This window comes from Periophthalmus magnuspinnatus, chromosome 16 (assembly GCF_009829125.3).
Source record: "Periophthalmus magnuspinnatus isolate fPerMag1 chromosome 16, fPerMag1.2.pri, whole genome shotgun sequence".
Taxonomy (NCBI): Eukaryota; Metazoa; Chordata; class Actinopteri; order Gobiiformes; family Gobiidae; genus Periophthalmus; species Periophthalmus magnuspinnatus.
In genome coordinates, this window is record NC_047141.1 from 19,605,638 (window position 1) to 19,630,705 (window position 25,068).

Sequence of the window (25,068 nt, forward strand, 5' to 3'; positions counted from 1 at the left end):
TTTCAAAGATTTGAACTGACAGTCCATGAAATTTTTAAATGAGTATGCTAGCTTTGCATAGTGCATAATAAAATCTATGCTATTATAAATTATACGGCTTTTAGAATTGATAAGAAAATCCCAGGGCGTTGTCAGTGGTGGGTCTGCTTAAAAGACAGAGAGAGACATTGCTCATGACTCTTGTAGGATATGTTTGTTTGGACTCGCACGTGACACCAGATCTGGATTCAATTAACTGCCCAAGTCCTCTGTTTAATCTGTTCTGATCATGAAGAAATCCTCTGACATTCATAAATCACATGCATAACAGTCAACATATGGAGGTTATTATGGTAAAATGTGTGTGGTATGTATTCTATTCAGTTATATTCACTTCTCATTGACACAAACATGGTAAAGTATTGTTTCTTTTAAGGTTTGTCCATCATTGTTGGCCAGTGTTTGCTGACCCACTGCTGACATCTGCTGTCCACTGATGCCCTTTGTATTTGCAGTTGCCTTCAAAAGAGCTACCACATAAGTTACATTATAATCCTGTCTGACCTATCCTTATCTACATTGGTTGATATACTTTGATGTTTATAGGTGTGGCTTTTTGAGGTTGCACTTTGAATAGGGAAAAGGACATTCCAGTCTTTAGATTTTTTTGTATGGATAAAGTACCTGGTTAGCCATAGCAGTCATTTTGGGGGGGAAAAAAAATCTAACCACTGCCCACACACGGCACCAGCGGCACTTAGCCTCAATGACTTTGCAGACATACCAGCGACCTCCTCTGTTTTCATCACCAAAATGATGCCCATTGCATTCCTCTGTGACTGTTAAATGGGCTGCTGCAGTAGACTGGTGCCTCTCATTATAGTGGCGTATAATTCTGATACAGTGACTCACACAAACCATACAAATCAGAAAGAATTGCGAGTTTGAACATTTCCATCCAGTTGTTCTCGAAAATGTCAGTTTATGAATGAACATTGTCAGTACTTGCCAAATTTAGATGGGTATCTGCCTCATAATATGTCTCATAATATAATAAATAACCTGTGCAGCCATGCCCTGTTTTTATTGCTGAATCTTTTGGGGAAATCATTTGTGGTAGGGAATGGGCTTATCTTGACTGTTACAATATAATGGCTCACATTTTTGGAACTATGCAACAAAGACACACCCTAGAGTATTTGATTTTCAGAGATGGATTAACTTTTATACTTGTTATTACAAATTAGTATGAAAAAGTGTGAAGAATGAATCAGTATTATGTTATTTCCTCCCAATGCAGACAATTCCTTTCAAAGGCTCAAAGATAGCACACACAATAGTCCTAAGTTAACATTATTCTATTTTTATTATACAAAACGTTTGTCCTAAATTAACAACTTGTGACAGATGATTCAGCTTCCCCACACTATTACTCAAGCCCAATTGATCCTGTGCCCAGTCTTAAGCAATATTCATCACAAGTTACAGTCGATAAGCCATGTGTTGGCGTGATAAACAGTTTATTTTTTAACCTGAGAAATGAAAAACATTTCCCTTCTCATCAACAAAGTGACACTGGATAGCACCATTAGCAGTTGATGTTTAAATTTAAAGAGTCGTGAAGAGTGTCTACAAGCCTTGTCAGATACACTTAGTGACCTCCATCAAATAACATTTTGGCAAGCTCAATGTTAGGATCAAGTTTAATAGGAGGCTCTCGCTATTAAAGATGGTACATGATCAACGTCTTATGATAGGAAAACAATTTGTGGACTGACCATCACACACTACATCCCCACTTCCCAGATCAATAACATGTGGAATATATTGAGGGCTTGTCTGGGATAGTTGTGATATTAGTCATTTCCCTTGGTGTGAGAAAGGTCTTATTACAAAGCCTGTGTAAAGCAACAAACTCAGGACTTGACGAAAGATAAATAAGGGTGTATGGGAGTGTCTTGTTTTCACATCAAATTGTTTTTCTGTTTTTGTTTTTCCTTCTTTCAGTCATACAGAAAAAGTAGTCAAAATATATTGTGCAAATACAACTCAAGTCCAGAAACCAGTATACTTTTTGCAATTGTTCCAAGCCCTGATTATATTTTCTAAGGGAGGGTCTGCTACTTGTCACCATGGAGATGTTATTTATTTTGCTTGGGATGTATAGCATTAAACACATGAATCACCATGGGGATCTGGTAAATGGATACATTAAATGCCTTATTGTAGAACATTCCAGGCAAAGCAATAACATCTCATACAGAAGTGGGTGGTGGACCCTCCCACCAGTAAGGTTACACAGTGCACCTTTAAATATACAGTACATTCCATCTTTGCCTGATAAATAAGAGATGTTTTTCCCAGTAGACACCAGCCATAAATACCTTTCAGGTATGCGTCATAACATGAATGTTTAGGTCAGAATTTTGTCAAGGCACAGGGGAATGTCCATGAAGGAATTCCCTGCAATCTTGTAGAAAGTCTCCCCACAGTCTCACAGTACAGGGGGCCTTGGTTTCTCACATCCATCTAGAGGGCCCAAAGTTCACATGGGAGGAAAATCCAAGCTCATCTCTCTAGACATTGAGTGGAAAGGCTTTCAACATTACAGCCAAATGATACCACATGTCAGCACCCTAATCTATGTATATTAAAACTTGCTATTTTTAGATAGTGTTATACATTGCTATGTTCCCAAAAGCAATGGACAATGAGCACCAAAGGGTCAGAAGCTCCACTTATAGTACCACCCCTCAAAGTCCATCACTAAACTAACTCAACGTGCATGCAATTATTTTTCCTGTGCATATTGCTTTTCATCACTTAAGCCAATGGTAATTTAAGTGCTTTCCTGCCTTAATGATCAAATGGCAGGCTTAATGTGAATGCATAGACACAACTGTAGCACCAAAGGGATGCAGTAAAATAAACAGACATTCCCATGGTACTAAAAAGGATTAGCAATAAAGGTGACAGACAGCTGAGTGATTTAGGCCCATACCACAGAGACCCAAAAGATGCATGCCATTTTGTTACAGCCTTTTAAAGGTCCTATACTATGCAAAATTGACTCTTGTCAACTTTTAGCCATGTTAGCACATTGTAAGCTCATCAGAAACATACCTGGAATTGTGTTTTGTTTTGTTCACTTACGTTTGAGCAACCTTTTATTATTAGTCTGTCCACATCTCCAAAGCTCAAAATGCTCTGTTTCACTTTGTGATGTCACGGAGCGGTAGTTTTCAAGTTAACAGCTACCTTTTATGTTTTGTTTAGTCGAGATTGGAAACTCCAGGGTGGACATCATCCAAATGATTCTAGTGAGTCACAGTGTATGGAGTTTAAAAACACAGTGGAGCACTTTCTGTATTACCACATGACATCACAAGGGGGAACAGAGTGTTTTCCATATGAGAGAAGCACAGCCTAAGCATACAGCATTATTGTGTTAAACGTGTGTGAATGAAACAAACACAAGATATGTTTTTGATGAAGAAACAACATTGTATCATAGATAAGAAAATAGGGTAATATGGGCCCTTTAAAATAAAATGTCCTTGGATGAAAGTGCAAAAAAAACAAAACAATTCAGTTCAAATTGTAGTTACCTCAACCCCTCTGATGATAAGTTGTTTCAGTATCTGCAGTGAGCACAGAATGACTCCGGATATAAAACTTGACACCACTGCCATCAAAGCTACATGCTAGCGGGGCACCCTGTTTGTGTTTGCTATATGCGAGGGCCATCTCTAGGGGGCGAATGTAGCCAAGTGTCCCTCCACAGCGCTGCCATCATTTTCTAAGTGCGACACAGTGCGATCATCTGGCTCTGCGTGGATATTTATAACCATTCCCCTGACCACCCAGCCCACGCCCCCCTCTCTTAGCCCTGCATGTGTGCCCCCCACTCTGCCCACCCCACCCAACACCACCACCCCTCTCTCACTTGGCCCTTGGTGAGCATTCTAAAACAGAAGGCACAGTCTGTCAAAGTTAACCACAGCAAAAGAGAAAGAGGGGAAGCCAGCACACAGTAGCTTCTTCCCAGTCGTGCCGGGTCCCGCAATTGTCCAGCTCTCTTCTCCTCAGGCCTCCTTTTCCTCCCTTAGATGAAGATCATACCTGGTAGGTTCAAGTGTATCGACCTGTATCTTTAACTCTTAACCTTGTCCGGTGTCTGGCTGTCTGGCTTGTCTGGTTGTCAGTCTTGTTGTCTGGTAACTTGGCAAATGCAGTGCGTGAAGTCTTGTGTTTCTGGCCTGTACAAATGTCACACAGGTGTTCACATTTAAGGAACACTTACCGCAGTACAGATTGTTTCCATTTTTAAACCCCTGGAAGCAATGTGACCAGCGTAATCTTGGCTGACACTTTTCAATTTTCCGAGTTTTGTTGGTATGTGGATGGACAGGCGGCGATGTGAAAGGTGAACAATGCCTTCTGCTCTTGATGGCTGCGGATATCTGCTTCAGTCAGTTATAGAGTGTCGCAGAGAGAATACAGTGGAGTTAGATTATCGTAAGAAGTACTTCTTTTTGTGTACTTTACCTATTGTGCTGGTTTAGACATTTACTGATAACTACGCTATATTTATTCAGCCATTATGCTATGAAGCAAGTATTAAGGAAAAGTATTGAAGTGTGTTGTTAAGCTTGAGTGCTGAGTCATTATTGCCATTTACATATACAGTCATAAATGTGGGATATTTAAAATTATTTATAGACTTTTAATTATTCGCTTGATGAATTACTTAATTAAATATACTGTAGAATTGTTTTTATATTTTTATTTTTCAGCAAATATCACATTTTCTGATTGCCATAATTTCATAGCAAGCTCCTAACAGCTGATAACACACGTATTGTGGCAAATTGTGGAAAATTATAATCATTATATCACAATATAAATACTTTTCCATCATCCAAAGCAAACACAAGTGGCTGTTTATCCTCTCACACCTAATCAGATTCAGTATACAGTAAAGCCTGCAGTCACAAATGCCCTAAACAGCTGAACAATCAGGCCGAGCGCAGAGAATTTCAACTCATGGGAAGGCAAAACATTAGAAATTCCAACTCTTTTTTTATGGTTGATGCCACGCCCACTGAGCACCATCCCACTCTCCACTTTCACTAGGCTGGGACCACCTGTCACTCACTGTCCTCTGCTTTATTCTACCTTATTGCTCCTCTATATTCCTAACAATGCATGATGATAACTCAGTTGGACCCAGTTTCCCCGCATTGGTGATTTTAGGTCACGTAGTCACTCTCATCTTGTTTTGGCGATTTAGAAAACCCAACAAGGAAGGTAAGATGGAGAGAAGTATTTGGCCTTATAGAATTTGGGCTTCGTGTCGTAATTTTAGTTCTGCGTATGTGTTATTTTAGGCTTTGACTGAGATAGACATTGTTTTAATACAATGGCTTTACTAAGGATTTATGTGGCATGCTTATCCATTGCATTTGTCAAAGTCTGGTGTAACCTTGAAAGCGTGTCGCCATTCTCCGTAGGGATGTGGTCACTCGAAAGTCACTCTGCGCTTTCGCCGTGCTATAACTTTACACTGCCGTCATATTCTTTGGGGATGGATGTGTTGAAAAGGAAGTAGGTCCATTACAAGATGGTGTAGTGACACATGTCAAACAAGAAGCAAAACATTCAAGTCTCACCCACTCAGAGTTGTGAATTTCTGAAATGCTGATTAGTTGGACATAGACTTATATAAACATTATTCATCCACAAGGGAAATAATAAGTTATGTGGCAGGGCAGCTATGTGTACTGTGTACCCAGGCTGCACCCAAACCTGTTCCACTGTGATGAGAAGAGCTGTGAATACCAGAAAGCTGCTGCTGACAGTTTGTGCTTTTGTAGTTGTTGCATTGATTTGAAGCCTCTGCAGGTTTCTTCTTTATTATATTATATTTGAGTATAATATTTCAAATGTAAGTTTTCCCACTGAGAGTGACTGAAATGATAAATCAACATCCGTAATGTGTATTGCTTTTACTGATTGTATTCATAAACGCAATACAAATTCCAGATTACAAATGTACCTACGTATTCAACTACTATTGAGATACATTTTGCAGCTGTTTGGACTACTCGATTATGGAAAAAATTATATTCACAATTATTTGTTATTGAAATCACAATTACTTCTCCAATTTCAAAATTAACCTGTAGAGAAAGTATATCTAATTCGCCAAGTGTCTCTGCTCCAGGTTTTGAATGGCAGAATGAGCACATATTCTAAACAGAAGGTATCTAATTACATTTTACAACATTTTTGTATTTGAATAGACTAATAATTGAAATCAGAATTATACATTTTATTAATATCACAGCCCAAGTGGAGATTTGTGTTAAAAGTATTTGTTACAAAGTTGTTTTTAAGTGGGAAGAAGTATAGAGAAAATGGTAATAGTAAGTAACCCACCAGTGCCACAGTTTTGGCACAATAGAAGGCCTATTGTGCCAAAAGGGGAAGGTGACTCTATCAGGTGAACCACTGAGATACAAGTGAAAATGTCATAGGGCATATTTCCACTGTCCCTCCTTTTATCTGACCTCGACCTCTCTCTCTATTCCCTGATACAGAGTTATAAATGCAGCTGATGATCTTCTATGGCGTGGGCCTGTCAGGGGGCTTTCTGGTCTTAGCTGTCCCTTATTGCTGGCTCCTGTTTTGTGGGTACAGCTCTCTTCTCCTCTCACTCAGACTGAGACTTGTAACAACACAGCCTGCAATTCATTATAATATAGAGATTAAGATACATAAAGATAAGATAAATAAAAAGACAAAAACAATGATAACAAATTTAACTAAATAGCTTAATTTAAATGATCATTAATCTTATATACAATTATAGGCATTACAATCCACTCTCTGTTGCAGTTACCCTCAAATCTACTTTATTACAGTGATTTGGAAAAAAGGTATGATCAGCCTTAAGAGGCCATGGCCTGTATGACACTGTAAACACCCCTCACAAGGCACATCAGTTGGCATTCTCCCCGTGAACTTTAACCTTTGCACTTTGTTTGTTTTCTCTTCCTCGTGCTGCCATACGTTGTGTGTCAACCAGTGGGGCCTAGCACTATATAGTGTAACAGATGGCACTGAGGTTGCATACGAGACTGTTCTGAATGACAGGCCTTTCCCACACTTAAGGAGATTTAATTGGAGATAATTAGCAAGTGAGGAATTTTCACTGTAGTAGGGCTTTGGAATAACTGGTCAAACAACTGGTCATTAGTCCAAGATAAGATAATGATTTTTAGATTGTTTAGTAAAAAAAATCACTGCACATACTCAGTTTATGCAGTGGATCACACAGTTTGCAGCAACAAAAAAAATTAAAAACAAAACAAATGGAACAATTACAAACCAAAATAATAATTATAGAGTAGGAATATGCTATAATCACATTTTACAATTACTGCTCACATCAATTAAAAAAAGTTCTGTATGATAAGGGCACTCTTTCTGTCTCATCTACTTTAGCTTGTAATAGGTGAATCACAAAATATTTATAATAAAGGATTGTATATATTCCTATAAGTTAACCTGTATGAACCTGCATTTCCCAACCCAGTATAAAATTACTACAGCAATGTATTGAAAATGTGCTTGTATTTAACAATAATAGTATACTGGTAAACTTTGTGTCAGACTTTTGAATTCAGTTTTTGGTTTGGCCTGTGGAAATTCCCATACTCCTTTCACTCTTTCTTCAGTAAAGCCTATGCTGGCACACACATATGCTCTAGGACAGGGAATTGTATGTAGAACAGTTACCCACAATACAGCACTCTTCAAACCAGTAGAGATGAGTCATTTTTAATCTGACTCATACTGTGAATATATCGAAATACAATGTCGGTTTGGAAGGGTTTTTTTTCCAGGTCCTGTGGTAGCACTTTTGGGTCATTTCTTTATTTATGAGTTGCGCAGGGGCCATGGAGACACTTCCGATGTCATGTGAGGCGTTTATTTATACCCAGGTGACCCCTCTTAAAATTTCTTCGAGTGTGATTGATCAGACTTCAGCATTTGAGCACGATTTCCTCTAAGTTTCAGGTCAGAGGGCAGTGTCCTGTAAACGGAGAACGTGGCGCATTTAAATCATTTCACTGGAGAGGTTAGGTGTGTGGCGCTAGCTCGTCGTCCCGATGGCTAGACATGGGGCCATTGGTAGTCCTTTCAGTTGGTTGGAAAAATATGTGTTGATATTGATGGTAGCACAACAACCTTTGTGTGTGTGCTTCTTTATTATGATTAAAAATAGGAAAAAATGCAGTAAAAAAATCAGGTCAACCTTGCATGTTATCTTTAATGTTCACAATATTCACTACACAACATTATGAAATATGTATATACACTTCAGGAATTTATTTTCACAAAACACTGTTACTATTTGAAATGAAGCAAATAACCTCATGACGGGGGTGCACAACTGCTGTAGTGAATGTCCTGTTTCATTAATAAGAAGATGGGATTACGCGTCATTTCTGTTGGATTATATGTTTGTTATCTTTAAATTTCAGCTTTAGTAAAAGGGACAGGACAGGACATTCAGCATTCTTATGTTAAAAAGCTGCTCTTTTAAGCCACCTGTCACCAGTTGGTCCACTTTTGCCCGGGGGAAGCCTTCAGGATGCTCTCGTGTGAGGGTCTCTTGACAGGGACACGATAGCAGAAATCACAGAAATCTTTGACTGTGATAGCGTGATTTATCATCATAAGATATTTCTGTATGGAGTCTATGGTGAGAGGAGTAATTACCGGTGCAGGCTGTTTTGGTGAGTGATGAATGGTAATGACATGGACTGTAAAATTAAGGTTTGCTTACACTCTGCCAAGTCAACATGCTTTCACACTGTTTACTTGCTTAGGACGTCCCATTAAGAGCTCCCTTAACTTTGTTTTAGTAGTCTTAATTTCTCTGTAGTGTCACTAACATAAGACATATCCTAATTTATGTTTAATGCATTTTGAGTACTTGAGTTTCTAATAAGTACTCACTGTATGCTCTGATATTTTACTATAAAAGACACTAGAAACAATGTGTGACTACTGTAACAGCAAGATCCTTGAAACATTTAGTGACACTTGTCTCTACCTGTCCTGCTGCAATAAAAATAACACTAGTAAAACAATTTTCATGCCAGCCATATTTTAGCAGTCATTGTGGTGAGGTTTAATAATTGTAGTCAGAAATATAGACATTAAATGTGTGAGAACAAGTTGAGTGCATGTGCTGAGAACTGGGATTCACGTGGACCATTGTAAATATGTGACTTCTTTATGTGTGGAGGGGTCTGCTTTGTTCTGCTTATCTGTTAACAGGTCAAGTGTTATCACCTTGTCACCAGCTCTTGTCACCAATCTGTATCTTTGTTAACACTGACAGGTTTCATTAATTTGACATTTGACCCAAAGTCTATAGGATAAATATGTCTACTGCTCTGATTCATAATCCATACTAATCTCTGCAAAAAAAAAAAAAAAAAAAAATCTGGGTTTGAGTCAAATCTTGTGATTTTTCTGTACTGTTAAACAATTGGGGATTGCCTTGAGTGAGACTTGAGACTTTTGGGCTTTAGCTCCCTCTAGTGCTCACTGGAACATACGCAGTTCCTGGTAGTGTTTGAAGTAGGTGTTTTCCCAATTCCCACATTTACTTTCTGGAAGACTTGGCATCCAAAAATATCCCCATGAGCCAGACCATCTGTTACTCACACTTCTGTGTTCTAGATGTTGTCGTGGAAACATGTCTCAGGTTTCCTCTTTTGGGCTTTTGTGAAGTGTCAAAAACTATATAGAAGCTGGGAAATACCCTGAGTTTAATGTTTTTAAGACTATGGAAACAAGTACATGTACAAGGCTTTCATTGTATTTGACAACTAATATTAGGATTTGAGCTATAGGCATAACAGTATAGGCCTACTGCTTCTACTACTACTATTCTTACTTCTGCAAGCCCACTACTTTTGACTCCATGACTAAAATAAACTGCTGTAACACCACACAACCATGGCACAAAAATAAATATACTTGTAAAATCTTTCTCATTGTTACTGACATTCCTGGCAACTTTTCTACTTTTAGCTTCTATCCACTAGAGGGCAGTGTATGTTTTCCATCAGCCCCTTGCATGTATCATCCCTATGCTGTGTGTGTAACATGTGACTGCACTAAATGAAATATTATCATTTGACACACAGGTTAAGTCCCACTTGTGAAGCTTTCTACGGAGGCTTGTAAAGATCAACATTGGACCTATTTTAAAAGTCAGCTGTTGGGAGCAGTCCTGTCTGGGTTAAACTGACGATTGCATCTTCATTGCGGGATCTAATTTGACAACATTGTTTAAAGCCACTGTGAGGCAGGGGCCATTAACAGGACAGTGACTCAGGACAGCATTGAGACAAATTGCCCATGAACTACATAAATCCAACTTTGACATACGGGGCTTTACAAACACTGAAGTTTTCACGAAAGTCACAGATAATCTAAATTAGGCAACACTTTATAATAACTATGCTTTAATTAGCCTTGAAAAAAGACTTAAATCATAATGAACAAAGAATGATTCAGGCTTAGTAAGTCTTGTTGTCTAGTGTAGTTATTACAAAGCGGTACTCTAAATTTTCACAATTCTAATTTCTGTCAATTGCTGCTCTTTCTAAATTCATCATTTCTGGCCTATCGCACTAATTCCTTAATAAAACACTTTAAAACAATATATCACCCTCTTGTTATGCACCGTTTACACCTAAGCAGCATATTTAGACAGTTAAGCTATAAACATATGGCGCAACATCCATATATCTGTCTCTATGAGTGTCTCTGTGTATCTTCTCCTAGAACTGCTATCTTTCTAACTTTTTTTACAGAGGCATTAAGGTGATAACTCAGGGTGTGTTCTGTACTTTTATCAGCATTCCTTTCTCTGACGGGTGTGGTGATGAATACATATCGCAATAAAACATTTCCTCTTTCACCTGCATTGACATTGAGCAAAGGGTCACAAAAACAAAGAGCTGTCCATATTTGTCTATATTTTTTGAAAAGACATACTCTGTTTATATATTTATTTTGAATGGTGGGCATTGTAGCGGAGTATTTAAATAGCACTCCTGGCTTGGCTGAGTCTCCCGAATGAATGGTTATCTTCTATCAGTTACCCCTCAAATAATTCCTCGATATCTAACACCTATCGTTGCTTGGATTGGCAAAAGGCTATGTGAATTCTGCTCATCAGATCGACATAAAGACCGCTATGCCACACAACGTGATGATGAAATGCGAACAAGGACTTGTGGGTAATGCAGTTCTCAAAAACCACAACCCATAAATCCACGCTGTGTCTGTGGTTGTCTTGTGTTTAGGATACAATTATACAAAACTATAATCCAACATGTCTCTCGAAAACAAAGAAGTTAAAAATTGTTCAAGCTTAAAGGATTTAGCCATTGTGTTGGAGTGACCGCTGGGTAATGCATAATCAGTGGCACACATCCCGTCCACTTAACTTAGACAAACTGATGAGCGCTTAACCTGTCATTTACCTAAGAAAACACTGTACTTTTCTTCACGTTTGTGCTCTCTCCACTTATAAAAAGCCAGAGTTCTCCGTCTGGTTTTGATGAGACCAGATGAAGGCGCTGGGTAATAAGCATGTCGAGACCTTAATCATATGTGTCTGTTTTTAAACAAAGCGCTCATGACTAAGATGTTCCAGCGAGTTTGCATCCTGTGCAGTTCCCATGTGGGTTTCCTCCTAATGTTTCCCCTGAGGTTTGGGAGGTCGATGCTGGCACTTGCTTTGCTGCCAGCTCTGTTACTGGCTAATGTTGCATCGAGATCTCACATTACCTGAATAATCATGAATGACAGCTAGCGATATTCCTATTTCCTTAATGAAAATGTAAGATTGCAGTGGCTTTTTGGAGTCCTAATGTTCAGTTCTTACCACTCCCTAATTCCTTTACTTGCCTAGGCATTGTGGAACTACAAAGGTGTGTCTGCAAATCTGCAAACGTGGCTGAAAATGAGTCAACACACTTATACTAACCCATTAAGTACCCTTCATGTCAGTACAGGTCTCTTGTCTTTTTCTCCTCTGAAGAAAAAGTGGGTTTAGTGTCTTGATAAAGGTGATGTCAGTCTGAGGAGGTGGGATATGTGCAGTTCTGGCTATAGGGGTGGATTAAGTAGACACACCCTGCCTAAGTGTAGGTGCATTTCAAACCTATATATTAATATTGCTTCACCTGCACTGGTAGGGGATGACTATTCATTTTGAAGATAAATTGCCAATTTATTTCTGTTCACTTTCTACTTATTCCTTATGGATTATGGATTATGGACCTTGCAAACATATGGAAGTTAAAAAGTAACATACTTTTTCTGCAATCAGTTATTATAAAGAAGAAGGAATAAAATCAGAATCAGAAGACTTTTATTGCCTTTGTCTGTGAAACAAACAAAGGCAGAAATTCACAAACTAGGAACTTGTGACAAAGTGCATCATAAAAACACACTGAATAGATACAAATACAAATAAGGGCATGCACAGAGTTAAAAAAAAAGATATGCTTAAAAATAAATTAAAATACTTAGAAAATAGTTAGTAGAAAATATATGCAACAGCAGCATCAGAACAACAGTGCAGACATGGCTTATTAAAGTGACCGAAAATTTAAGAACCATATAAACTTATACTAAAGTAAAATAGCAATGAGATGGTCTGAAGCCCAGTAAGGAACACGTGTGACTTCACAATCTTTCATTTGATTTTAGCAATTTAAATCAAAAGCAAATTAAAATAACATCAAGTAATATGTCATCTCTCCATGTGATACAGCTATTATCCTTTAAGCGTCTCAGTTTCAAAGCACGGCGGGTAGGTTTACTACTGTTAGTACAGTGAAAAACATACTGACAGTTCCTTTTATTTTTTTGCCCTATGGTAAATAGAAATAATTATATTTAGAACTTAACCAATGCATCACTATTAAACATCATCAGGTATATTTGGCATGATTTCCTGATAAACCATACAGCCTCTGTTTTCACCTATGACTATATGTTAGTTTTTGGACAAATCTATGTTGCCCAGGGCGTGGTTGTGGTGCATCACTGTCTGGAATCGTTTCAAGCCCTTCCTCCAAGTGTCTCATCCTTTCCCCTCCTCTCTCTCCCCTCCCAGCTCTAGTGTCACTGTGAGTAAGCTGGTGTCAAACGTCTAACAACTGTAGCTGTAAATAAGTAATGATTAACCTCCAGCCATGTGTTGCAATGCTAAATAGTGTTAAAGTTACATCTATGAACTTGCCAATAAAAAAGATGACACTTTTTCCCTTACATAGTCTTCAAACAAATAATGTGATTACCCCATAGTGCGTGCGGGTTACCACACCTCATCCTTTAGTGCTCTTGCATCCTCCATGTCCAGGCAAAACATAGAAAAGGAGAAGGGGCGTGCCCAAAAGCCCTACCCACAATCATGTCCCAAACCACACCACTAAATACACACTCAACATCACACAACGGGACAGGCCCAGACTTTATAGCCCACAGGCACCATTCAGTGCAGAGGAATAAAGTGAAAGAGAAAAGGAAGGGCAGAGGCAACCCAATCAGTGAGGAGAGCAATCATTGGTCTGTGAAGAGCTTTGGATCATAGCACAGAAGAAGGGATACTCAGGAGCAAGAAGTGAACTACTGGACATACTTTTTTATACTTTGTTTTATTAATTGGAAGAATATATTACAACAATGACCTCTCAACACCAGAGGTATAGGAATTTCTCCACTGATAGCTTTGGCAGAGACAGGATGCCTTCAGATGACAGTTTTTACCAGGGGATGCTAAAGTCAACGGATGGCAGGAAAGGTAATGCTGGCTTTTATATTTTATATAAGGAATTGATATAGTTTGACCTTTTTATTCTTTGGGATGAAAGAATAACTGAGAGGTTTAGTATTACAAAAAATGCCTACATATTTTATCTTTTAAAAATTCTAATAAAAATATAAAATAATGATCTCACTTAGGTTTGGCTGTTCTGGTATATTCTCCAATTCATCTCATTGTGTAATTATATAATGATGGCTTGATCTTGGGTTGTTCCTAAACAGGGAAACACCTCTTCCTTAATACATCAGCATCCTCCTAACATTGTATTGGCCAGTTAAGGCCATTCATAATTTTGGCTGCATCACACAGATGTGTTTTGGACAAAGTGAGTCATACTTATGTGGTTACAGAGTACACAGTAGCCAAAATTACACAATTCCATTGAATCTTTGGATTACTTTGTTGATAGAAGTTGATATATTTTCTCTGTAATACCAATTGCCAGACTTAATATTTGCTGTAATTGAGTATGTTTATTTTAATGACTGATGTTATATATATATATGTTCTTGCAATTCCCTAAAGGGCGACACTGGGACTCCACTTGTGTTTTGTTCTGTAAACTTCACACCTCTGTGAAACCTGTTTGTATCTGCTGACATTTGAGATGATGCGTCCATTTACACAAGTTTGCAAAATACCATTACGTTCTTACTGGTGATCATCCATGTAAGGGTATCACTAAGTCCTTCCTTTTTTCACTCAACCAACACCCTTTTTGACATACTGGTTAAAGATTTGATAGTAGGCCTTAATGTGCAGTATTGCATCATACTGTCCATAAGGTCATTACGTATATGCAATGTGACCTTATGGGCAGTATAATATACGCAATCCCTAGTGACACATGGAGAGGCCAAAGGTATACTTATGTTTCCATAGAAACGTCAATAACACATTAAGCAGAAGTTAGCTAGTAACCCCTCCCCATGGAGAAAACACTATCATGGGTTTCAGAATGATGAAAATTTGGATCAGTTGCCAAAGTGGTTAACAAATTTAAAACTAGCTCTTATAACTTTTGAATGTGTTAAGGTCCTCAGAATGTTGCACATAACAGGGAGTTTATATTGAATCAATTATTTAATCTAAACTGATGAGATTTTGTGACTATAAAAGTTTCTAAAGCTATTACTACTAAAGATGGCAGCAGACATAAGAAATTAAGTCGACCACATTACCCAGATCAAACAACTTTATCCAAAGCTTGTGTATGGATATCACTGACACACCTCGTGGTTTTCTTGGAACAATGTGAGCATTAAGGGCTTATTATATCAAGGGGCGTGTTACATGCAGAGATCCTGCTGTTTCTTGTCGGCAAATTATACTGTCTCTAATAATTAAGCCATGTCTTCTTCACTCTAAATGAAGGTGTTTTCATGATGGAGCGGGTCATGTTGTGAGTTGTTGTATTCTGTAGGCAACTCCTGTCAGGCTGAGACAATGATGGCTCATCTGATGATGCACTGTAATATGGTCTGAGTCACATGCAGGTGTGACACCCCTTTCCACACGGCAGGAGATTTATTAGTTTTATTATTTTTGATCCAAAGGTTTATTTGTCAGTATTCAGTCCTTTAAGCTATCAATTTAATGGTGTGATGAATTAGATTAGCAGACACAGTAGTTTAGGGATGTAATTTTATGAACTTGCAATCAAAACTAGGCTTGATTCAGAACTAAACCAGGTCTAAACCACCCAGAAAGCTATAAAATCCTTATGCAATGATTTTGTCATTCACAGTCTGAAAATGTGGCTCATGAATATATGTTATGTATTTTGCGGCCCTACTTTCTGATAGTTTGAACATTCTGTCCTTTCTGTTTGCAGATGAACGGGACCGTGTACAAAAGAAGACCTTCACAAAATGGGTGAACAAGCACTTGATAAATGTAAGCCTCCCTCCTTGTCCTCTCTTTTTGCGGAAGACAAGACAAATAAAAGATGACATGACAAACTACAAAGAAACTAACTACCACAAGCTTTCAATAGACTCTTTGGACCTGGTCATCCTACTCTTACATAACAGCATGACTGGCCAAAGTTAAAAAGCACTGTTAAAACCATATCAGTTTGCTTAATTAGGTTAGTTAATTGTCGCTCTGATTCATATTTTAAACCACCTTCAGTAACTTATCTCAGTGTTTTACAACAAGCTTTTATTACCGCTCAAGCCTAACTGTACCTTATGCACACAATGACTTATAATTGCTGATAAATCTTTTAACAACATCAGAAACATCTTATCCTGAATGCACTTTACAGCCATATTTTCTTTTACTCATCTCAATAGTTGAACAAGGGATTTATAACCGGACAAATGACAATAACTTCCTCACCTCACTTTAGCCTTTGTTTAAAACATGTGGCCACTGAAATGGAGAAACCTACCAGCTCTATCACCACTAAAGAGACTATTCAAACACTAGATGTACATTTGTCTTCTCTCACCTACCTCATCTATGCATTTCTAAACTAACGCCACGAGTCTTTCAGTGTTTCAAAGGGCAAACAAGGAAGCACTCACTCTAGACTTTCTCATTAAGAGTGAAAAATGTGCTGCCTAAACAAAGAGAGTAGTTATATCCCTGCCCAGGAAACCACCATTGGCAATGCCGAATATGTCATCTGTGGTCTTTCATGGATATGTGTATTTTATCTACCGCCAACATAGATTTCTCATTATACTTACCATTATAATTATTTACTGCTTTATTTAGTCTATAAAACAGGAACAGTGTAACCTAATATCTTACTCAGAATAGCTCACACAACGTTTATCACATCTAAATCTAGCCTATACTTTCTGTTGGCTTCCTATATAGAGAATGTTACATTGTCATGCTCTACAGACATTGCCCTATTCATGTTTTTTCTTCATGAATGGAACAAGAGGGTTAAAATAAGCCTGAAGGTGGTGTTTTCCTTTCCATGCATATGCAGCGGCCTGTGCTACCAGCGGAGGGGAACTGACGTATTAATCCTAAGTGTTCCCCGTCAGTTTTGTGGAGTGACTCATACACATCTGGACACACTTATCTCGCTTTGAAAAGGCGGCTCTTAGTGGCCAGGGTTAACGGTAGCACATGGTAGTAGGGTCGGGAGTTTGTGCTGTAAGAAGCGACAAACCTTTCATTAATACTACACAACACGATATAGAGGAAGGCATAGTACCACAAATCTGGATTACAAAAGAGATACTGACAGCTATTGTAAAGTGCAAGGTCATTTTAGTACTTTTCAAAGCTTGTAGAAAAAAAGTATACACATGGTACTTCAAACTATTCTGAAAAGGGGGAGTGGGAATGGGAAAAGTAAAACAAAATATAGTGCAACTACAAAGACTTGAATTGACAGTAAAATGCATCATATAGAGCAGAATGTACGGAATAGTGTTGAGGACTTTTTGCCTCTCTTGCAGAGCCGAACATGATTTAATGGCGTGACACAAGTAGCCTTTAAGTTGGGTGCAACTGTGGAAAGCTATAAAAAGGTGGTTTACATGGACTCGCTAAATCATGTTTTAGTGTGGGAGACTGAACAGGGAAAGCAAGAAGAAAAGCCATGTCTCACCAATTGCTGTAGTTGAGAGAAATTGCACAACACTCCTGATGTAAAAGTTTAGGCATGTTAAGTGTCTTGCTTCCAGACAACAGATCACAGACACACCAGGGGATAACAGTTGGCCATGTGTGCTAATGATTTTCACTTAAGAGCAGGTCACAAAGAAGTGCTTTTAAAGAGAGCAATTTGTAAGAGTAACGCCCACCTTTCAGCAGCGACAGGGTGGCAGGTTCTTTACAAGGCAAATGGGATGTGCTGAAAGATGTGTCCTTTGTATAAACAACATCAACAGACACTGAATCCAGGTGTTTTAGTAATCCACATTATTCAAATAAGAATGACAAGTGCCCAGGTTAAGGAACATGATAGTTTGACTTTATGGGGTTGTATTCTGTTTAGCCGCATGGTGATAGTGACCCCTACTGGTTTGTGCAGGTTTAGACAGCTCCATTGGCTGGGTGGAGCTAAAAGATGAGTCAGTTTAAATCATACCAAGCTTATGTTTTAACTTGTTGGGGAATTTAAGTTTTTATTTTTTTTACATACCTATCTTCACCAGATTTTAAGTAGTCATATATAAAAAACAATAAAATAACAATAACATCTGTTTCTAATTATGTAATCATATCATGTGCTATGGATATGATTCAGTGTTTATTTAATGTCTCATCTTTGTCATTTTCCCTTCCTTTTCTCCCCTCTCTTTTCATCACTTCCTCCAACCTTATTCTCTTTCTGCATCCTAGAAGCCAGAGGTAGGTCCTTCAGGCCTTTCAGCATGAGTGTGCCCACTGTATTACACATCATCGGTGTGATTGCATGTATCCAACTTCAAAAAGATTTGGACACTGTTGTAATTAGATTCACCAGCGCGAGTTCTTATCTACAGGTTTCAACAGACTATTACTTTAATGCTATATATTTTTACAAAATTAAATTTTCCACTTTTGATGTCATGCGGTAGGAGTCACAAGACTTTAAAATAGGTTGTTATGAAAATGTCTGATTTGGAAGAACAGTTTGAATACCTAGATATGTGTGCATATCTTGACAATTGACCACTTAAAATGAGTGTTGTATGTTGCTTTTGGTTATAAAAATATGTATTCATTTATCTGTTTCTTCTGCAGGCACATCGTCATGTGACAGATCTCTACGAAGACCTTCGGGATGGACATAACCTGATCTCCCTGCTGGAGGTCCTCTCTGGGGAAACCCTGGTGAGTCCAAGATGAAGAATGTGATGTTCGAGTCCTTATTGTACTTTATTAATAATTGGCAGGTTGCATTGCTGTGCAGTAACTATTTAAAATAGGACTTTTTACTAGGACTTACATTACAGAGCCTCACTAAACAATGGTCCAGTATGAGATTCATCTCAAATTCTCATAAACATTTGAGCTGCGCTGTTAATTCCTTGCTTTCTTATGTTACTTGTTGATGCCTTGAGGACTCAATTTTTCTCTATTGCAGCTTCAACTCTGCTTATCTTTCAAAAACAATAATCACATTGCCTCCACATTGGCTGCTTGGTGTGATCACTGCATTTTACACTACTCTTCTTCCCCTCTGGTCTTTGCCTTTCTATAACCTTTGCTTGTGAGAGCTGATGTCTGTTGTGTGGCTTGTTTTCCTCTCTTTGCACTCCTCTTGCTAGCCGCGGGAGAGAGATATGGTCAGGAGCGTTCGTTTGGTGAGTCTAATTACTCTGGGCTCCAGACTTGGCTGTATCATTGACAAGACATCCACTGTTATTGTTCGTCTACAGACTAGTCTTTACTCATGCAGTCATAACCATGGCCATGGCTGTTATTCTCATCAGAAATGTCTTATTTCATTTAGACTTTTTTTGTTGTATATCTATCAGACTGTGATCACAAAATGCTATTACCTTTGGTAACTTTCATCTTGTCTTCAATTACAATATGTATTTTTTATCTTTTAGGCAGCCTAAAAGAAAGAAATATATATACTTGAATACTATCATGTAACTGGTAGCCAGTGTGGTTTTGTGTAAGCAACTTGTGTATAACTCCCAATATTACTTTGTGTCTCTCTGTGTTCCTCCACATCTATGACCCCTGGTGGTTAATTATGTTTTGTTTATTGTGTGCTTCACAGCCCAGAGAGAAAGGCCGCATGCGATTCCACAAACTGCAGAATGTACAAATAGCACTTGACTTCCTCCGACACAGACAGGTACATAAAAAAAATGAGTATTTATGAAAACGGTAAAGATATACCTTGCATGTTGTTGCTGGGAATAGGGACACCCACAGTTACAAGCTGACTTTACTATTCACTGTAATGATGTGTTTGTGCAGGTGAAGCTTGTCAACATCCGAAATGATGACATCGCTGACGGAAACCCCAAACTCACTCTGGGGTTAATATGGACCATCATCCTTCACTTCCAGGTCTCCTCATCTGTCAGTGTTGTATTTTATTTTATTATCACTCTATTCCTCTGTCTCTGGGATCTGCAACTATCAGCTGCCATTTCCCATCTCCTGGAATCACGCCGAACGGATCCTGGTCTTCACAATTCCTTCCATTGTCACAGTAATTCCTGCCAACATAGGCTAACATAGTTTACTAATGTGTAGTTTGTAGCACACTGCACACCATTGGCTTATAGTATGAGTCACTCTCTGTAGGTGTGCTCTCATGCCTGCAGTGCTTTTTGATACTGTATCCTCCCATGATTAGGCCTGTTATGGCTCCAAACATTCGCCGTGCCCTTAAGCTTCACTCTTCAGGTTTCCCATGAGCCCAAGGTATGAAGACACAAAAGAGGTGTGGTTTGGAGAAAAGATCTGGTGAAAGCCCTAGAGATATGAAATTTCACTTCTTTATTCACAAGTAGATTAAGCACTAAGTCAAATTTCATAGTTTTGGTGTGACATGGTGACATGGTTGGTGTGATGGTGTCATAATCACAAATGGTGGCATGAGACAGTGGGGTAAATCTGAGTGATTTTAAAAGTAATTTTTATGAAGTGTTATTGTATGGGCAGACAACATCACAGTAAATAAGTGTCCAACCTTGAACAGTATGCATTGAATTAATCTGTGTGTACTTTACTCATACAATACCACTCTCTTGGGTAACTCTTGGGATTCATCAAGTTGGTTTTAGTTATACCATTTGGTTTCCATTAATAACTAATTTATTTCCTATATTCCTGTAAAATGAAAATACATTTAAAATTGTCAGATTTTAACATAAAATCCATTTATGATATGTTAGATCTCAGATATTCAGGTGAACGGTCAGTCAGAAGACATGTCGGCCAAAGAAAAGCTACTCCTCTGGTCCCAGAAGATGACAGATGGATACCAGGGCATCCGCTGTGACAACTTCACCACCAGCTGGAGAGACGGGAAACTGTTCAATGCTGTCATTCACAAGCACTAGTAAGTAAAGACTTTTATATTTTGGCAGCAGACAGTCTATGGTGTAGCTACGGTGTTACTGTCATACAACTAGGTCAGATTTAGGGGTGCAGCTGGTCTCTATCCAAAATGACACAAGGAACAGAGGCTGTGTGTGAGGCTGCAAAGAAGTTGTTATAAACTACAGCACGATTGTTATCACCAATAAGCTGCATGTGGAAATGATAGATTTAGGTATTTTTAATATATTATTCATTTGTTGCGAAATGAGTAGTTAAGTAATTAATATTATTTAAACGCAGCCCACAGGAATTAATAGACTTGTTATGACAACTCTCACTGTTCATTCATTATTTATTTTATTTTTTTCTGATCAAGATCAGTGTAGCATAAGATTCAGGAATGTCAAACCACTCTCCAACATGCCCGCTTCAACCTGCTCCGTAACTGGAAAAAATGTCAAGACTTTTAGATGATGTAAAAACATAACCAAAGAAATACATTTGATTAGCGTTTCAATCCATACACTCTTACACTTCAAATGATATAAATCCTCTTTTTGTTTACTTATTGTCAAATTGACTGTTAAACTTTGGCAAATGTCACAACTTGCTTAATTACATATATAAAAGGGTTGCAGAAAGCACTTCTATTAAATTTTACTATACCTTGGTAACTTAATCCATCTTCTTTCCATACAAGTTATTATAATAAGTAAAAGTCCCAGCTACACAAAGCACCATGCAATGTCAATGTTGACTGTAAATACAATGTTTGTGTATGAGGGATTTCTAACTTTCCAATTATTCAAAAGCTGAGATAAGTCCTAGTATTTATAGGTATTATGATGTGGAATAAAATGTACCTGTAGGGGCAGGTTTCCTTTGATTTGACTTGCCTACTTCTTTTCCCATTTCGGAGACACATGATTCTGTATTTGAATGTTATAAAGGGTAGGGGTGTGGTGTATGGGCGTTACTGTAACATTGTATGGCTGCAGCCTGAAAACCCTAGTTACTTCGAGTCTGGACACAAAACAGGGCATTGAGTTGCAGGAAGTGTGTTCATCTTTTGGAGAGAAAATAGGAGAGACACCATTTTGATTTTGATCAAACATGTAGAAAGAGGTGCAAGATTGTACAAGATGGATGATTTAAATTTTGGACGTACTGGAAATTTCTTTGGACCTTAAAACTGCATTGGGGATATCCGACGCTTACATGAGTGGCTTGTACTGATGTCATTTAAGACCATTTTGACAAGATGCTAAGTTTGAAAAGAAAATCCAAATCGCGAAAAAGAAGTCTTGGATTTAGCAGCAGATCTTCTAGCAATGGTGTGGACAGGGTGGTCATGTTATGTGAGGACATCCCGTCGGAGGTGTCGTCATTGGACTCGGGGCAGGGTTCAAATAGCTCCAGAGCACGCTTCAGTGGTGACGAACTGGGACAGGGGTGGAAGTCTCATAGCTTCCATGGCACTACCCGATCTGCAGGCATAAGTAGCTCCTCTAGACCAATGAAGCAGTACTCGGTTCGGGAAGTAAGGCCAGTGGGGTCAAATCCTGTCCGGGCACTGTACGTGGACCGGACTACTAGAGTGTAAGACTGTAGAAGCATGTGCATACTAAGTTGTGTCTTGATGATGATCTTCTAGCAGCTCTGTACTGTAAATTACATTATTTAATTTGAAGTTTAGCTCCAACAATCACATGGCCCCAGGTTTAGTTTAAAATGCAGGTGCTGAACATGAGCAGGTGGTGCTTCAACTTTTAGCCGCTGGCAGGAGTTACATAATTCACTGTAAATCACATGAATGGCTTAAACATGTTTGTAATTTCTGAATGGATTATTTAAGTGCTTCTCACAACAAAATCTTATAATTTTGACAGCACAGCTAAGTCTAATGATATAATGGGCATTGTGCATGATATATTAGATAAACTGCGTGGTTTATATTGTTATTTTAATCTTTTAAACTCCTTTTAACTCCCATCTATGTTTGCGTTTCAACAGTCCAAGACTCATTGATATGGGCAAAGTGTACAGACAAAGCAACCTGGAAAACCTGGAGCAAGCTTTTGGAGTGGCAGAGCGAGACCTGGGAGTCACCCGCCTTTTGGATCCAGAGGGTAAGACCTCAGAATTCTCACTTCTTATTTTTATACATATATTGGATCATTAAATACATTATTTTTTAGATGTTGACGTGCCTCACCCTGATGAGAAATCCATCATCACATACGTCTCATCTCTGTATGACGTCATGCCCCGCATTGATGTAACTGACGGAGTCAGATCTAATGTAAGCATGAGCTCAATTATAACAGTTATTCTTCAGATCTTTTTACTTGGTGGAAAAATAAAACTGAGCCTAATTCAATTAGATATATTGTTTCCTGGTATCATTGCAGTATTTCAAAGTGAAATAGAGGTCTTGTGAAACCAAGTATAGTTATTATAATTGCCAACCTGTGATGTTTTTGCAACATAGACCAATGGAATAATGATTGTTAGTCATCATCTTATCACATTTTTTGTTATTTTGTCTGTTACTGTATTGATCCTGCCTGGCACTTGTGTATTTAAAGATCTTTGGCCAAAAACACTCCAGAATTCTTATGAATAAAACAGAAGCTGTATCAACTGTGTGTTTACTCTGTTTTTACTTACCCACTTTCACAAGACCTGGATTGTTGAGTCCAAATTGAGTTTAGGTGCTGTGTGAGAGTTAGAGTGTCCAGACATGAGAGAAAAAGACCTGTGCTGTCTCTGGTGGACTCACGACTGTCTCATTCTCACTGCAGGACTTGGAGCTGCGCTGGCAGGAGTACTACGAGCTAGTGACACTTCTACTGCAGTGGATTCGGCACCATGTTGTCATCTTTGAAGAGAAGAAGTTTCCCACCAGCTATGAGGAGATAGAGGTAAGTTAGCTTCTTTTTTATGCATAGTTAGATTAGATATGGTCAAACATTTATTTATGTATGAATTTGCCATGGTCACAAATCTTAATCTTTATCAAACTGTGCAATCCATTTCGTTCACTAGAGGAGTTATTTGATAGCTTAAGGGACATTTCCGTGGCAGAGAACAGCTGTGGACAGAAACCACATGTCCATTGTCCAAACACTTTATTATACTGTAGGTGGGGCAGTGTCAGTGATGAGATAATGCAGCCAAAAGGCACACAATGTGAGTCTCCTCTCGACCCCGCCCTGTTGGCTGTAGAATAAAAGTCTGTGTTTTTCTTTGATAATTCAATGGTTATGTGTTTCTGTATGCAGTATAAAGTAATACTATTCAAAATTCAAAAACTATGCAGTTTTCCTAACCAAGAGATAAGTAAATAACCATGCAACAATAACAATACAAATTATAAGTACAATAAAGTTAAAAATCATTTTGTTAAAATATACAACTATGACTATAATTGAATATTTCATTTCAGCTTTTGTGGCGCCAGTTCCTCAAGTTCAAGGAGACAGAGCTGCCAGTGAAAGAGACTGACAAGAACCACTCAAAACAAATCTACCAGACATTTGAGGTATGAGTTCTATTACAGTCAAATAAGTTGTTATGAACTATCAAATTACATATGATTATCTTTTCGCCACAGAGTGCAGTACATGCTGGTCAGGTGAAAGTCCCACCAGGCTACCATCCCATTGATGTGGAGAAGGAATGGGGACGGCTGCACGTGGCCATTCTCGAGAGAGAGCGTCTGCTCAGAATAGAGTTTGAAAGGTAATCAGAGTCATGCATTATGGTATATAGTGACACTGGTCTGGGAACCCCATCTTTGAACATTTCATCTTGTGACAATGTTGGCAATAAAAACAAGAAGGTTTTTGAAGTGGTCATGAGATTTTATTTAAATTAGAAATGGTTTTACAAGTATAATATTATTGTGTGTGGAAAAAGGGATGTCACGGGATACTTGCTCATGTTGGAGTCTTGTTTACCGTCTGAGAAAAGGAATGACCGAATGGACAGAAGACAGACAGTTGCTCTGTCTGTGCTGCAAAGTAGACGAGCTCTTTTGAATAGGACCTTTAGCATGGCATTTCTAATAGACACTCATAGATTGGAATACTTGCTGAAGCATAGATGGATGTAAGCTGTAATATAAATGACTAATGACTGAATACCACAAGAATGTTCTGAAGCCTGCATTGTATCTGTTCTACAAG

The 25,068-nt window shown here is 38.4% G+C and overlaps 1 protein-coding gene across 7 annotated transcripts in view; it reads left to right on the forward strand.

Annotated features, from left to right (window-relative positions):
- The window catches only part of LOC117384408 (plectin-like), a 74,400-nt gene that overhangs the window by 30,073 nt on the left and 19,259 nt on the right, over positions 1-25,068 (forward strand). For 2 of the 7 annotated variants that reach the window (XM_055227830.1, XM_055227826.1), the window contains exons 2-11: positions 15,747-15,808; positions 18,611-18,700; positions 19,602-19,679; positions 19,805-19,909; positions 20,731-20,897; positions 22,892-23,007; positions 23,077-23,180; positions 23,683-23,802; positions 24,327-24,422; positions 24,495-24,622. In XM_055227830.1, coding sequence (XP_055083805.1) covers positions 15,747-15,808; positions 18,611-18,700; positions 19,602-19,679; positions 19,805-19,909; positions 20,731-20,897; positions 22,892-23,007; positions 23,077-23,180; positions 23,683-23,802; positions 24,327-24,422; positions 24,495-24,622 — 1,066 coding nt within the window. Of the gene's footprint in view, positions 1-3,983; positions 4,105-13,521; positions 13,889-15,746; positions 15,809-18,610; positions 18,701-19,601; positions 19,680-19,804; positions 19,910-20,730; positions 20,898-22,891; positions 23,008-23,076; positions 23,181-23,682; positions 23,803-24,326; positions 24,423-24,494; positions 24,623-25,068 lie in introns of those variants that run through there. The other 5 variants (XM_055227827.1, XM_055227828.1, XM_055227831.1 and 2 more) reach the window with 4 other exon arrangements.